General features: G+C 37.0%; 1 protein-coding gene across 3 annotated transcripts in view; it reads right to left on the bottom strand.

Annotated features, from left to right (window-relative positions):
• The window catches only part of kcnip4a (potassium voltage-gated channel interacting protein 4a), a 122,155-nt gene that overhangs the window by 36,853 nt on the left and 70,546 nt on the right, over nt 1-14,756 (bottom strand). The window contains exon 1 of one of the 3 annotated variants that reach the window (XM_017471849.3): nt 12,268-12,678. The exons of the other annotated variants lie outside the window; for them this stretch is intronic. Coding sequence (XP_017327338.1) covers nt 12,268-12,379 — 112 coding nt within the window. The 5' untranslated portion in view covers nt 12,380-12,678. Of the gene's footprint in view, nt 1-12,267; nt 12,679-14,756 lie in introns of those variants that run through there. 3 annotated transcript variants of the gene reach the window in all.

The raw sequence follows: 14,756 nt of genomic DNA, 5'->3' as shown, positions 1-14,756 counted from the left end.
TGTCCAGGTTCCCCGTGACCCTGAAAAGGAGTAAGCGGTAGAAGATGGATGGATGGGCTATTACTATTTCCACAACTAGTAGTAAATAACTTGTGTGTGGTGTGTGTGCATGGTGCCCTGTGATGGACTAGCATCCCATCCAGGGTGTATTCTTGCATTATGCCAAGTGTCCCAAGCAAGTTAAATAGATTATAGCTTTTCTTCTTGACAGTATCTCCGAGTCAATTAACGTGAGGAATGTAAAAAACAATTCTCTGTGCTTGTCTTGTCCAGTTCTGCCAGACTGAATAGGTGATCCAATCACAGGTCTGAGGAAAGAAGCTTAACTATTCAGTGAAAAATTATTTTTGTAATTAAATGGATGGAATCGATAAAAGCAGACATGCATAATGATTAATAGTGTATCTATACAAACTTTGTATCTCTCACAATATTGGTTAGCCACAATACGTGTGCTCATGTATATTCTCTGGGTGTGTAGATGGCCGACTTAAATTAGAGATAAGTGACAGGAGGTAGCTGCCAAAAGCCAAACATTAATAAAGCACAGATGGTCCTAGACCCAAGAGATGTCTGGCGTTCTCTACTGTTAACTATGAGTGACAAAACACACAAACAAAAACACCTGTTATATCCACCAGATACAATTTCCCTCCAGATCACTAGAGGGCAACCTCCCCCATAGTTTGAATGTCTTCTTTGGCTGTTCCTCTGATTTCCTGCACATACCTTCTACCATTCGTCTTATGTTTCCCTTGATTAGTTCCCCTTTATAAGTTCTGTGTTTAGTTGTTTGGCATTTATTTTGTTATCTGCTGTGTTAATGTGGGTAGCTATCAGCTGTTGTGTTCTCTTGTTTAGCTTGTTTGTTTTGTACCTTGAACTTGCCATGATTCTTTATTTTTGTTTAGTTTACACTTTGTTAAAAAAAGAAAGAAAGACCTTATATAGACAGGTGTGTGCCTTTCCAAATCTGTCCAATCAACTGAATTTACCACAGGTGGACTCCAATCAAGTTGTAGAAACATCTCAAGGATGATCAGTGGAAACAGGATGCACCTGAGCTCAATTTTGAGTGTCATGGCAAAGGCTGTGAATACTTATGTACATGTTTTTTTGTTTGTTTTTTATTTTTAATAAATTTGCAAAGATTTCAAACAAACTTCTTTCCTGTTGTCATTATGGGATATTGTTTGTAGAATTTTGAGGAAAATAATGAATTTAATCCATTTTGGAATAAGGCTGTAACATGACAAAATGTGGAAAAAGTGAAGCGCTGTGAATACTTTCCAGATGCACTGTAATGTAATGATGCGACATAATTCATTACAAGCCATGCTCGGCTGGTAGAAAATTAATATATTATTTAAAGATACAACCTAATTATGACAGGCTTTTTAAAATAGTATCAAGAATATTGACTGAAAAGGCTATTTTAAACCCCCTTAAATGTGATGCACTGATTGAATGCAATATGAAGAGGGAATGTTGATGTAGGGCTCTACATGTAGTCTCATGTAGACTGAAATGAAAAATCACTTCTTTGCTTGCATAATAACATTGTACCATTATTACACCTGATGATTTGCATGACTAAAGGAAGAATCACTTATAAATTAGGAATAAACACTACATTTGGGATTTTGCAGTTAGAAATCATCTCACTTAAATGTAAACATGGTTTGAGCTCTATGATCTCACTGAAAGATATAATGTATCAGTTGCTGATTTCAAATATTTCACAAAAAGGTTATTAATGTTGTACCCAGTCACAGAACAGTACAAAGACAGTACACATAGTTAAAAATAATTTGATGAATTACTTGTCCCAGACACATTGCCATTTAGCTTGTAATCCTGTATCTCATATATCAGTTAATAAGAGAAAGTCCAAAGTCCCTTTTAATAAAGAAACCACAAACAAGCGTCAGCACTTTAAGGTAACATACTGGCCCTTTAACATAAGGAATGAGCTTTCAAAAACCCAGTGTGGTAGAAAACTGGGCTAACATTGGATATGCAATTATCAAGGAGATTTAAACTGAGATGAGACAAATTCACTCAGGGCTAGACATAATAAACATTCCAAATATCATAAACAAGGAGAAGTAGAAAAATATAATTTAAATAGTGTATATATAAATATAACAATATATTGTAGACAAAATTTATCATTCAGCATATTAGCTAACATAATCTATAAGCACACCTTCAGCCTATACTTAAACTTACAAATCACAGAGGATTTGTGGGGAGATGTTATTCCACTTTTAGCTTTGCAATTAAACTAGAGATTAATGTTAACGGTCAATGTTCCTCCCAGACTGTTTTGATGAAAAGTTTGAATTTGTCCCTTAGGCTCCAATGTTGAAAGACTCATTTGCATCCCATTTTTAAATATATGTGGCAGGAGATACTAGTGGTTACAAACTCTTGTGTCAAAGCCAGTCATATTGAAATGGTGCAAGAAAACATGTATGCTGTCTAACAAATGTTTAATCTACATAGAGCAAATCCTTTAGATTAAATTTGAGTTGAGTTTCTCAACAAAATGGAGCCTTTTTTGTTTAGACATCAAGGCTAAGCTATGACAGGACTAGCATTTAAAGCAATCAGCTTTGCTGTTGTACAATCTCTGGTCTTAATGCTTTCATTTAGATCTGCTATAAGCTTATGGCATTGCAAATGTTGGGACTGATATATAAAGAATGCATTAAGAATAAAATCATTGAGTATTGTGCAATAGGTTAGCATTAGCGTTCTCACTATTCCTATATCCAACTGTGTCACAGTCCACTTATATTGTATCTTCATCTTAATGTGGATTGATACTCAGAAATAAGATGTAGGGCCTCATAACTCTTTGCACACCTTAGTAAAACTGATGAGAATGTCTTTCAGTCCACTTGAACCTTAATGTTCATTTCTCAGACTGGACTTCCATTAGCATCCATTAAGTCCCTGTAATTCTAACGGATTGAGACAGTCCTCACTTAAGCTTCTACAAATGTGTGGGTCAACCTTCCACTGTCTGTCTGATTATAGCTAAAGCCACCTGAGGCAAAGCACAGAAACTAAACTGGAAAGGTCATGTCAGCCTTTTCCCCAATGCCTAAAACCACTAAGCTTGAATTAAAGATTGGAAAAAAAAAGTTGCTGAAAACACGCTGGCCTTTATGTTGTATGCAATAAAATGAACAATGAATGTAGTTGCTTGCTTCTCATGTTAAAACATTACTGTGATATGGCTATGAAGGTTTTCAGTCAATCAGATTATTATATGTCTAATTATAAATCTAAGTAACTAGAACTGGGGTGTCATTTATCTAAGCACGCGTAGAACAAGTTCTACATTTGTGCATAATAACTTCCAATATGCATAAGGAAATTCCCATTTATCACACGTGCACACGAGGGTTGCATGATATACCAGTATTACAGTAGTATCGCGATACTAAAGCTTTAAAATACCCCCAATGCCACAGTATTATTTAAACAGTAGCATCATCAATACGATGAACTGTAAGTAATGTTGTACTGTATGTGCAGCATTTAGTACTATTTTCGCTTAAAAGACATCCCACTGCTTCTGCAGAATACACAAAGGTTAGTTACACTTCATTTTACCTAAATGTTTTACTTTAATCTTTAAAGATTTCCTGTTTGTTAGTAAACAAGCTACTGCTACTCTAACCGCTATGCCTAAATACTAAAATTAGCCGTGTTTGATAGTAAGTGAGCTAACGTTCCTGTCATGTAATGGGATTGGGACGGATGCAATTGCAGTTAAAGCTTTTATTATGAGAGAAGCAGACAAATCCAAAAACGTAAATCACAAATGTGGTAAAAAAAACAGGTAAAAGGTCAGGCGAAAGGCAAACAGGATAAACTAGCTGAAAAAAAGAATCAATAACCAGGAGGACAGAAAAAAAAAAATCAAAACTATGGAATCAACAAACAAGGATCAAGGTCTTGGTATGGTTCTGGTGGTTAAACACAGACACACGATACTTCGCACTGAACAAGACACAGGAGGGGTTTTAATACTAGACAAAACCAAAGTGGGAAATGAGAACAGCTGAAGAAATAACCAACATGAAAAAAAAGGGGCAGAGACAGAACAGAAACCAAAACAAAGCATATGTCAAAAGTAAACAAAGTCACTGACAACCCAGAAGCACATGCTGTCGCACTACGGACTGTGGTGCTCAGTGCAAGGGGAAATCTGTGACAGTTCCCATTTAAATTCAGTTATTTATTCCTGATGAATTCTTAGTATTCTCGGGACTATTTCCATTTGCTTGATTTCATTGCTCTAGGGAACATTAGATGAAATATGTGGCACATTGAATTAGTTGCTTGCCAACTGTATGATTGTTCTTGAATTTTTCCAATAGCCAGTTATTCCATCCACCAGGCCACAGTGGGAATCAAACACCGACCCTGGAGGTGTGAGGTGAACATGCTAACCACTAAGCCACCCAGCCAGTTAGTCATTCTCATTAATAACGTATTCAATATTTCTGAAATTTGGTTAATTTTGTAGTTTTTAATTATGAATTAGCAGTATCCTGATACTGCTTGGTATCCTGATACTTCAGCTGGTAATGTATTGTAAGATATGTTTATGGTATCATGACAACCCTAATTCAAACAGCTGTATGCACTGACAGTTGATAAATCCCACATATTCTAAAACTGCTGCGCTCATTTTTCTACTGCACGGTATGGCTTGACTTAACTTGACTCGACTGGACTCTGCTCGCTTTTTGGGGACTTTCCACTGTGGATAGTACCTGGTACCTGGTACATTTTTCTTGGTCGAGGTTCCAAGCAAGCCGAGCCGATACTAAATATAAGCCATGCACTGAGGGAGTAGGGAATTCACCTTAACAATTGGTTCTGTATTGTGCCTGAATAAATGGCTTGTTGTGAACAACATAAAGCATGTCAAAAGGTCTAAGAAGCTCCAATACCGGCTTGAAGAATTCAGAATTCCACCGCACTGTTCTGCACAATGAAAGGATCATGTGTTCCTTGTGGCTATGACATTCAAGAAGCCCAACTGTGCATCACAAATGACCTGTTCCTGAGTAGACTTTTCTGTTCACATATGTGAATAAAAACTGGGTGATTTTATGTTTTAACACATGTGCAATCTGTTTCCCAAATTGCATGGCTAAACCTGCCATGGTGTGAAAATACATCGTTATTGTTGTCTTTGCCTTTGTGTTTTGCTGGTGTTTTCAAAAATGGAGCAAGCTGCTGGCAGAGATTGCACTGGTCAAACAAAACCAACTGATGAGCCACTCATCAATCTCAGCAAAGAGAGCTCCCTGGGCAAACCGTGCGTGTCAAATCTTCAAGCAAGGCAATATCAGTCATTGTCTGCATCATCCCAATCAATCTTTAGATGTGCCTTTCATAATTTTTACTTTACATTTCATGTGTCCCCTGTCTACACCTTGTTAACACCACAGCCAGCAATTACTTTGTCAATTATTTTGACGTTATTACAGTAGTGGGATTAAGTGGGATGAGAGCTCCTGCTCATAATCAGTTTACCCACTATTACACTTTTCTATCACTGGGGGTTTCTGCATACACATCTAAATATATGTACATCCTCACACACAAAAAGAACTTGATAAATAACATTCTATGTTCTAGAAACATCTAGATCTTGAAATGTGCGTATGCATACCTCAAAATTACTCTCAAACATGGTTGATAAATTTCGATCCCTGGAGTTTAAATTTGAAAAATTTTGAAACAACAAATTTCTTTATGATTATAACAATGTACAATTGCTATGACTTACATTACTACAGACATTGTGTCTATAATAAAAAAAAAATTTAAAACATTTTTTGTGGTACTAAGAGGACATGAGGAAAACAATAATAATAGTTGTCTTTACAAAACCCCTTTGTAAACTGTTGAGGAAACATTGATTATTAGTCTAGTGAATAATCAGCTCTTTATTTTAATTAGGGCAGCGAAATTAATAGTATATCAATCATGATTTTTTTTTTTATTAATCAATTTTGAATTACTGGAGAGCTTTACTGAAGATAGAAAGAATGAACTAATTTGCTTATGGGTTAGTTTTGAGTGTGGTACATTAAATCACATGATGTGATCCTGACTTATATTCTTCACTCATACAACTTTATAGCTTTTGCTAAGAATTTCACTGTAGTTATGAATATTTTGTAGTAGTCACTGAATAATAAGCTTTGACTTTGCAAGCTCCTGGTTGTGTTTCAGCACAGCTGTCTGGTTACTTTCTACAGTACAATAATTCTTATTTAATGATTGAGCAAAATAACCATGATGACCATTATTGGCCAGCTCTAATTTCCATTAATTAACAAAACACACATAAAATACTATTTGGATTCAGTGAAGTCAGACTGAACCTTCAACAGCCAGAAACTGCTTCACATGTCACAGATATTGATTTGTGAATGAAAATATGATTTGTGAATGAAACTACTGGTTCCAATTTGTCAGAGGTGGTTCTCTTTTGTCCTAATCCCTGTGCAATTCTATAACTGAGGCATAGTTTCCTAGTTTTCTGTGGTAAGTGAAAAAGTGATCTATGAAGTGTGAACTTTTCTCTGTAGCTATAATGATTGAGAACCATTTGCTGCCACAACTTATTTGGCTTCATGGTATGAAATCACCATTACAAGTTCAGACTTTCCAGCTTGTCAGTCAGACAATGTAATTTCTTACAAATTCTGCTTAAAAAAAAGAAAGAAATCTTGTTCATCCATGTATTTTACTAACACTTCAAAGAGGTTAAAGGACATTGCAATGAAACACATTTTTATAAGGGCAGCCATTGTACAAGCTGTGTTTCTCTGCTAATAATCAGCCTATTTGTTCATGCCATCGTTTTATAAGAAGAAAAAACCCCACACACAATATGAATAAGGTGAAGAAAAGGTCCTCTCAGGCATATAAGCTTCTGACAGGCCATTATCATAACTCATCTCCTGTGGCTCTTTAGTGTACAGTTCAGACTCAAAGGTTCTGTCAGTGACTCGTGAATCTTGTGCAAGGACAGGTCTAAGACAAAGGGCAGGAGAAAAGGTGCCGTGACCATCACACATGCAGTGCTCCCTCTGCTAATGGCTGGCGCCTCTGTTAATCTGACATAAGCGTCCTCTGTATTCCTCTGTATTCCTCTGTGTGTGTGTGTGTGTCTGTGTGTGTGTGTGTGTGTCTCTGTGTGTGTGTGTGTGTGTGTGTGTGTGTGTACGCACAAGTGCTCCACTGAGCTAGGTGATATTTATCTCCACTGATACACAAATTAGTCCTCACCTCACAGTTTCTGTGAGGGCTAGGAGACGATGACTCTGTTTATATCCACGCTGATGGGTCACACTCAAATCAAGTAGATGTTATAGAATCTTTAATGTTCTGCCAGGAATACATAAGACTGGTTGGTTAATAATGACTTAAATATTTGATTCAATTCAATTTTATGAATATGAAAAGTTTTTTCCTTTTTGAAATGTCTCCTCTCCAGAGTGTCATTGCTGAAAAGATCACATCATTTCTTAGAGACAAAGCTCAAGCCTGTCCACAAATATAACTGGGTTTGCTTATGGCATTTTCCTCTCTAAGATTTTCAGTTGCAGCTGATTACATTTGTCGAAGTGCATTTCAGTTAGTTCGGCGTTTGTCTTAGATACAGTGGCTGCTGTTTTATTAAAAACAAAAATTCGTACAGGATTTTCTTGTCCATTAATCTACAGTAACTCTGACTTTACTGGGGAGGTGCAACTTCTGAGCTCAGGCCTATTTTTTGTAATGCAAAGCTTAAATATAAAGTAGGAAAAGTGCAAAACCTGCATATAAAATGAAGTGTTCTCCAATTACTAGCCATTGCACCTTTTCGTAGCCCAGAGATCTGTGGTAAAAGCTAAATTAGTGATTCACAAATCTGTCAATAAATCCACCCACTACTGCAAAAGAGTCCATTGTATACATGCAACAAATATTGTGTTCTGAAATAACTCATTATAAACATTATATATTTGACTTAGTACACCATTCCATGTCAAATCACATGATGACAAGGATGTTTAAATTAAGATACACTAGGAGTAATGCTTGTGTTGCAGCAGCACAAGCAAGTCATGAATGAAATCATTTAATCAGTTAGTCATTTAACAGTCTGTACCTGGGAGAAGGTGAGAGACCACCCCCCCTCCCCCCCACCCGAATCACAAGAAGTGTACATATTCATTTAACAATATACCTAAAGAGTCCATAATGTAATTTCATGTCTCGAAACATAGCAGTCCTTATTTTCTCAAATCAATGTCTATAATTGCATGACCAAAAGCATAAGATAATCCTTCACCTCCACATCATCATTAGCTGCAAAGTGTACTGTCAAAGTATTCTCATCAAATGTATTACATGTTTTATAAATGGGTTCAATACAAACCCACTGTCTAGCACTACAATCCTAGTGGCCACACCCTTAATATCTTTCATTAAAAGAGACAACTCAAGAGCTAGCATAATTTATTACCATCTTGCAGAACTCTCTTCACAAACAAAGGGGGCCATTTGAAAACTCCATGAGTTATCTGTGACCAACACTGAGAACTGCTCTTCATACTATTCTATGGTTTCACAACAAATAAATGGCGTAAAGCAACTCAACTGTAAATATAATGAGTTTTAAAACAGATCTATGGGATATTGTATCAGACTGGTTGGAAATATCTAATAAGACCTCATGGGAAATTAATATTTAGGTCATTTCCCTAAAAATGGAGAAGAAATCAATCCTGGACAGATCATATAATTTCTTAGAGCCAAAGCTCAAGCCTACTCACAGTAACTAGGTTTGCTCATGAATTTAATGGCATGGTCAAGTGTGGGATTGTAAATTGCAGCTCATTGCATATGTGAAGGTCCAGTTCAGTTCATCTGCCTTTGGTCTTGCAGAGGTTACTGTTCTGTAAAGACTTTTCTTGTCTGGTAATCTAACTCGGGTGTACTTGGGAAGTGCCTTAGGAGCTCAGGCATGTTTTTGTCAAGCAAAGTGTTTGCATGTGTGTGTGTGTTTTTAAACCTATATTACTGTATATATTACAATCATATATATTTGTGAGACATTTTAACTAAAATTGTTGTGTTGCCATTGCATCTTAAATGGTCAGTTATGGTGTCAGATTCTTGCAAGAAATGCACTACAAACAAAATTAGGTTATTCATTTTATTCCCTGTGCAATAAATCATATGGTGTCACTATTCTAATTCATGAGGGAATCTCACTTAAACCTGGAGGGAATTTTAACTACTCCATAGTTTAGTCTGGTGCATTTCAGCATTTATACTGTTTGATTCTATTTTTGAAATAGCATATCTCACAGAATGCAGCTTCTTAGTATAATTAAAATCTGACTGAAACAGGGGATATGACACCATTCAGTTCTCACCAAAATATCCTCAGGTGTTCAGTTGTTGTCACTTGTTATACAAGTGTAAATGCTCCATCATGGTGGGTGTTACAATCCTTTTTATGTTCATAAATGATTTGCTGGTCAAGTTCAACTTGATGCCACTATAGCTAACACACTATTTTTGAGAAGATATTCTTTGGCATTGAATGTTTAATGTAATGGTACAATACAGGCCTCAAATCAATCAGATTTCTAGATTTATTATATTTTTTCCGTTCTACTCTTTCCAGCAACTCTCTTAACTGTCTCCTTTCAAAGGTGAAATGATCTGTCTATAGCAAATGTATGCCTTTCCACTCATTTGCTCTCTCAAACTTCTAGTACAATGGGAACATCATTTAGGTGTCTTGGAACTGCCTGTATCTATTGATTGGACTGATAATGAATACATTCAAGGTTCTGCTCAGAAATTGTATAATGTTTGACAATTGCTCTTAACATACTGTATGTTATTGAGCACAAAGAAATCAAAAAGAACTTGCAGCTATCTTGTATGCTACCAGATTATTTAGATTTTTTTTGTTCTTTTTATTCTACTTACTGTCTTATTTCCATAATGTGTCATGTCTTGTTCTCCTGTTTTCCTTACTATAACAGTATGACCTGTATTTAATGTAAATCCTTTAAAAATTTACAGTGGAAATACCAAAAACAACAAACATGCCTTGGAATGTATACAATTCAGATTTTTAATGATCCATCTCGAAATATCCACTGTCAAAGTGCAGTCAGAGCTGCTGTCAGTCAGTCAATCTTTCTGTATGGATAACAAGTTCTACTGGTCAGTTCACTATACTGTACATGAAATATTTACAGGTTGCACCCATCATTAATAAACTGAGGCAGGAAAAAAAAACAACCCTCACAATAGTCAGAAAACTGTGATGACTAATTGCTTGTATATATATATATATATATATATATATATATATATATATATATATATATATACAAAAGAGATTTTTCAGATTCTGTGTTTGAGTTTCTGTATTGAATCTTGCAACCTTCATAGATGCAGCCAACATCAGTAACCAAGTGAAGAGAAAGTAAAAATGGAAATGTTCAGTATGCAAAAAGCCTAACTGAGGACACAAACAGCTCTGCTTGACAGCTGGCGGCTGAGCTTTGGCTCATCTTGGCAAGCGCTGGCCTTGCTGTCTACTGATATGCAAGAAACGTTCATCATTGGGAACTAGCTTTGAGAAAAAAAAGGAAAGAAATAAAAAAAAAGTAACGGTTCATTGAGATTCATAACCACCCCTTTCCATATGCCGTCACTTTTTCACAGTCAGTCCTGACTCTTAAAATACCTTTGTGGTCCCAATGGTGCTTTTTTAATCGAGCAATAAAAATTTGGTTGAACAGGGTTAAAGGTGGTAATTTGTTCAACTTAACTTTGATAATTACAGCACACGTGGTATATGCAATGCACCGAAACCATGTCACCAAAACTGTACAATATAGAAAAGGTGCTTGAGTATTACCAGTATATAATTCTAAAAAGTAATGATTGCTAGAGTGTCAAGATGCTTGAATTTCTAGTCTCTAGCTTTCCACGGGAGGAAAATGCAGTTTTTGATGAGACAGAGCGTGAAAGATGAAGCCCAACCGAGGGAACAAATAACACTGCCTCACAGTTTCAGGCAGGAGGTTAAAAGCATCCCCTGAATCACTGGCCTTGCTGTGTAATTGTGTTAAATGACCCATTTAAACAAAACACTACAGCTATGACACATAATAAAAGTACATGGTAAACCTTGCAGTGTACTTCTCTTTAAGCAGCATTTCAATAGAACATAATATAGTCAAACACATATGAGACAGAAAGAGATTTAAGATAGTGTTAGAATATGGAGAGGATTCTGTGCCAGAATAGAAATCTAGGAATCTTCTCCATATTACATAGCATAGTCAATCCTATAGAATTGTTAATTGATGGATTAAACAAAGTGAAACAGTGCTTTACTTTCAAGCCACCATGTTTAATAAATTGCGTTCTGTCAAAAAAAAAAAAAATGAGGCTGTTTTAACCAGGTTGAAATGCTAAGTTTGATTACTTAATAATCAATTGAATTATCCAATATATTATAGATGTTGGAAATTGATTTATGTCTTGAGTAAACCAAACCAAAGAGAGCAGATCCCCAAAATCCGAATGTCAGAAATATTCTGTCAGATATTTCAGAGACCGATTAAGGAAGGAAACCTGCTGTACTCAAACTGCTACATCACTTCAAATGTTCTATTCACACTGTGATATTCACATATTCATCTTGCCTGATGAGTAGGCTGATGCTGTCATGTAAAAAGCACTTGGTTTATGCAAAGGTTTAAGATCAGTAGAGGATGATGGAATGGAAAATTGGAACAGAGTGTGAAGAGGGCTATGAAAACATTTGATGAAGTTATGATTATTTACAACTGTTCTGGTGGTCCAATACGTGTAAGAGAAGGCTCACAGCATGTCAACCGCGATTATCTACTCTTTAATTAAAACAAAAAAATTTAAACTCTTGGAATGTTAAACTAGATTAATCAAACTCTCTTTTCAACTGCTTGCCAAAAGTTTTTAAAACTGGGTTTTCTTTTTATTTTATCTCTCATCTTTGCCTCATCCACAGAAACTAATCCATCTGCAAACTCATACACATATCTAGTACACAACTCCACAAATTTCTTACACACTAAGAAAACACAGTTATTTTCTTCTTATTAAACTCCATGTACACTAAGTAAACACTGCTCCAGTGTGTAAATTCATATCTTCCCTTACCCTCGGAGAAGCTGATGAGGCCGAGCAAGTGCAGCAGTTTGAGTGAGGCGCACACGATCACCACGATGCCCAGCGTCTGTAGCCCCTCCGTCTCCCACGCCGTGCCCAGCATCGCACCCTGCCCTGACTCATGCCAGCCCCCTGGCTCCTCCACATCTGAGCTCCAGTTACCCAACGCCCATGTGCCCTCTTCCACAGACTGGCATGGGCCCTGTACCCCAGGGCACCCACGTGTGCCACCCAGCTCCTGTCCCAAATCCAGGCTGCGTGGCCAGGGGAGTGTGCTCAAGATGTCAGCGGACAGGAAAGGCACGAGAAGCAAAGGAGAGCAGAGTTTGAATCACTCTGCTGTGTTAGTTGTACTGTGCTCTTATTTGAGAGACTGTACTCAGGCGTTTAGTTTCAGCAAAGGGGAGGGCAGGGAACGAACGAGAGAAGCGAAAGAGAGAGGGAGGGACAGAGGGAGAAAGGGATGAAAGTAGTAGGCTGAAAAAGGGAACGGTGTACAGACAGACCTGATCTGTTTAGCATGTACAGAAGGCATGATGCACTTTTTGCTGTTATTTCAATACCGTGTAAGCAAATTCTCATCACGTAGACTTTCATTATGTAAACTACACTACAAGTACAGTACAGCATACACAATATGCTTTTCATCTGTCTTATTTACAACTAAATTTGAATTCTTTATATTTTGTAAATAATCTCAAGTTAAATGGAAATACATTCTACTCCCTGACATTTCCATTTACAGACTATCTACTCATGCTAGAAAATGAGCATTGGGGGAAAAACATTCCGCCAAATGTGCAAATTATCCTCATTAGGCAAAAGACAAAACCGATAGAAACTGTGGGTTCATATGGATTCATTTGATTTCAAACCAATGAGTAATTACCTCTGCCTCCCAAGACAATACATATCAATAACCATTGACCATTTCCTAGAATACTTAACTACTGCCCCCTGCTGGTCATTTGGATTTGCAGTTTTGTATTGGTCCTGTGTGTGCGCGTGCATCTCTCTGTGTGTGTGTGTGTGTGTGTGTGTGTGTGTGTGTGTGTGTGTGTGTGTGTGTGTGTGTGTGTGTGTGTGTGTGTGTGTGTGTGTGTTCTGTTCCAAGGATAAGTGCATACATTAATGTCAGCTGTGATATATAATTAAAATTTTGGAAACGATAAATAGATCATATATTATTGTATAGCAAATATATATACAGAATAAATGAGCTGTCTCAGACCTACATTATATGACCAAAAGTATGTGGACAACTAACCATCACACCCATCTGTGGTTCTTCCTCAAACTATTGCCATAAGGTTGAAAGCACAAAAGAATGTCTTTATATGCTGCAGCATTACAACTTCCCTTCACTGGAACTAAGAAGCTCAAACTTGTTCCTGCATGACAATGCCCCTGTGCGCAAAGCGAGCTCCATGAAGACATGGTTTGCCAATTTTGGAGTTCAAAGACTCAAGTGCCCTGCAAAGAGCCCTGACCTCACCCCCAATGAACATCTGTGAGATGATTTGGAACTCTGACGACACCCCAGGCCTCCTCGTCTGACATGAGTGCCTGATCTTACTAATGCTCATGTGGCTGAATGAGCACAAATCCCGACAGCCATGCTCCAAAGTCGAGTGGAGGTTAGTATAACAGCAAAGGGAGGACTAAATCTGGAATAGGATGTTCAACAAGCAGCACATATGGATGTGATGGTCAGGTGTCCACATACCTTTGGCCATATATAGTGTGTATATTTTATATATATATATATATATATATATATATATATATATATATATATATATATATATATACCCCAACCCCAATTCTGAAAAAGTTGGGACAGTATGGAAAATGCTAATAAGAACAAAGAGGCATGATTTGTAAATGTACTTTGACATGCATTTAAACAAAAAACAAACAACAACAACAAAAAAAACGTATAAAAACAAGGTATTTGATGTTTTATCTGATCAACTGCACAGTTTTTTGAAGGTAAACGTTAATTTTAAAATTGATGCATGCAACATGTTCCCAAAAAGTTGGGACGGGGCAATTTAGGACTAATAGTAATGTGACATGTTGAAATAAGAAGGTGATGTGAAACAGGTGAGGCAATCGTCTAATCATAGTATATAAGGAGCCTCCAAAAAAGGCCTAGTCCTTCAAGAGCAAGGATGGGTCGAGGCTCGCCAATCTGCTAACTGATGAGTCAGAGAATAATCCAACACTTTGATGTAAACATTCCCCAAAGACAAATCAGTAGGATTTTGGGCATTTCACCTTCTACAGTACACAATATAATTAAAAGATTTAAGGAATCTCGTCAAATCTCGGTGTGTAAAGGGCAAGCCCAAAAACCACTTCTGAATGCGCGTGATCGCCGATCCCTCAACCGTCATGAGTCTGTAATGGATATCCTGACATGGGCTTGGGAATACTTTGGTAAACATTTGTCACTCAACACCAATCGCCACTGCATC

Source organism: Ictalurus punctatus, chromosome 7, assembly GCF_001660625.3.
Source record: "Ictalurus punctatus breed USDA103 chromosome 7, Coco_2.0, whole genome shotgun sequence".
In the NCBI taxonomy this organism is placed as follows: Eukaryota; Metazoa; Chordata; class Actinopteri; order Siluriformes; family Ictaluridae; genus Ictalurus; species Ictalurus punctatus.
The sequence above is the reverse complement of the archived record's forward strand: the minus strand, read 5'-3'. Positions and strand labels throughout refer to the sequence as shown.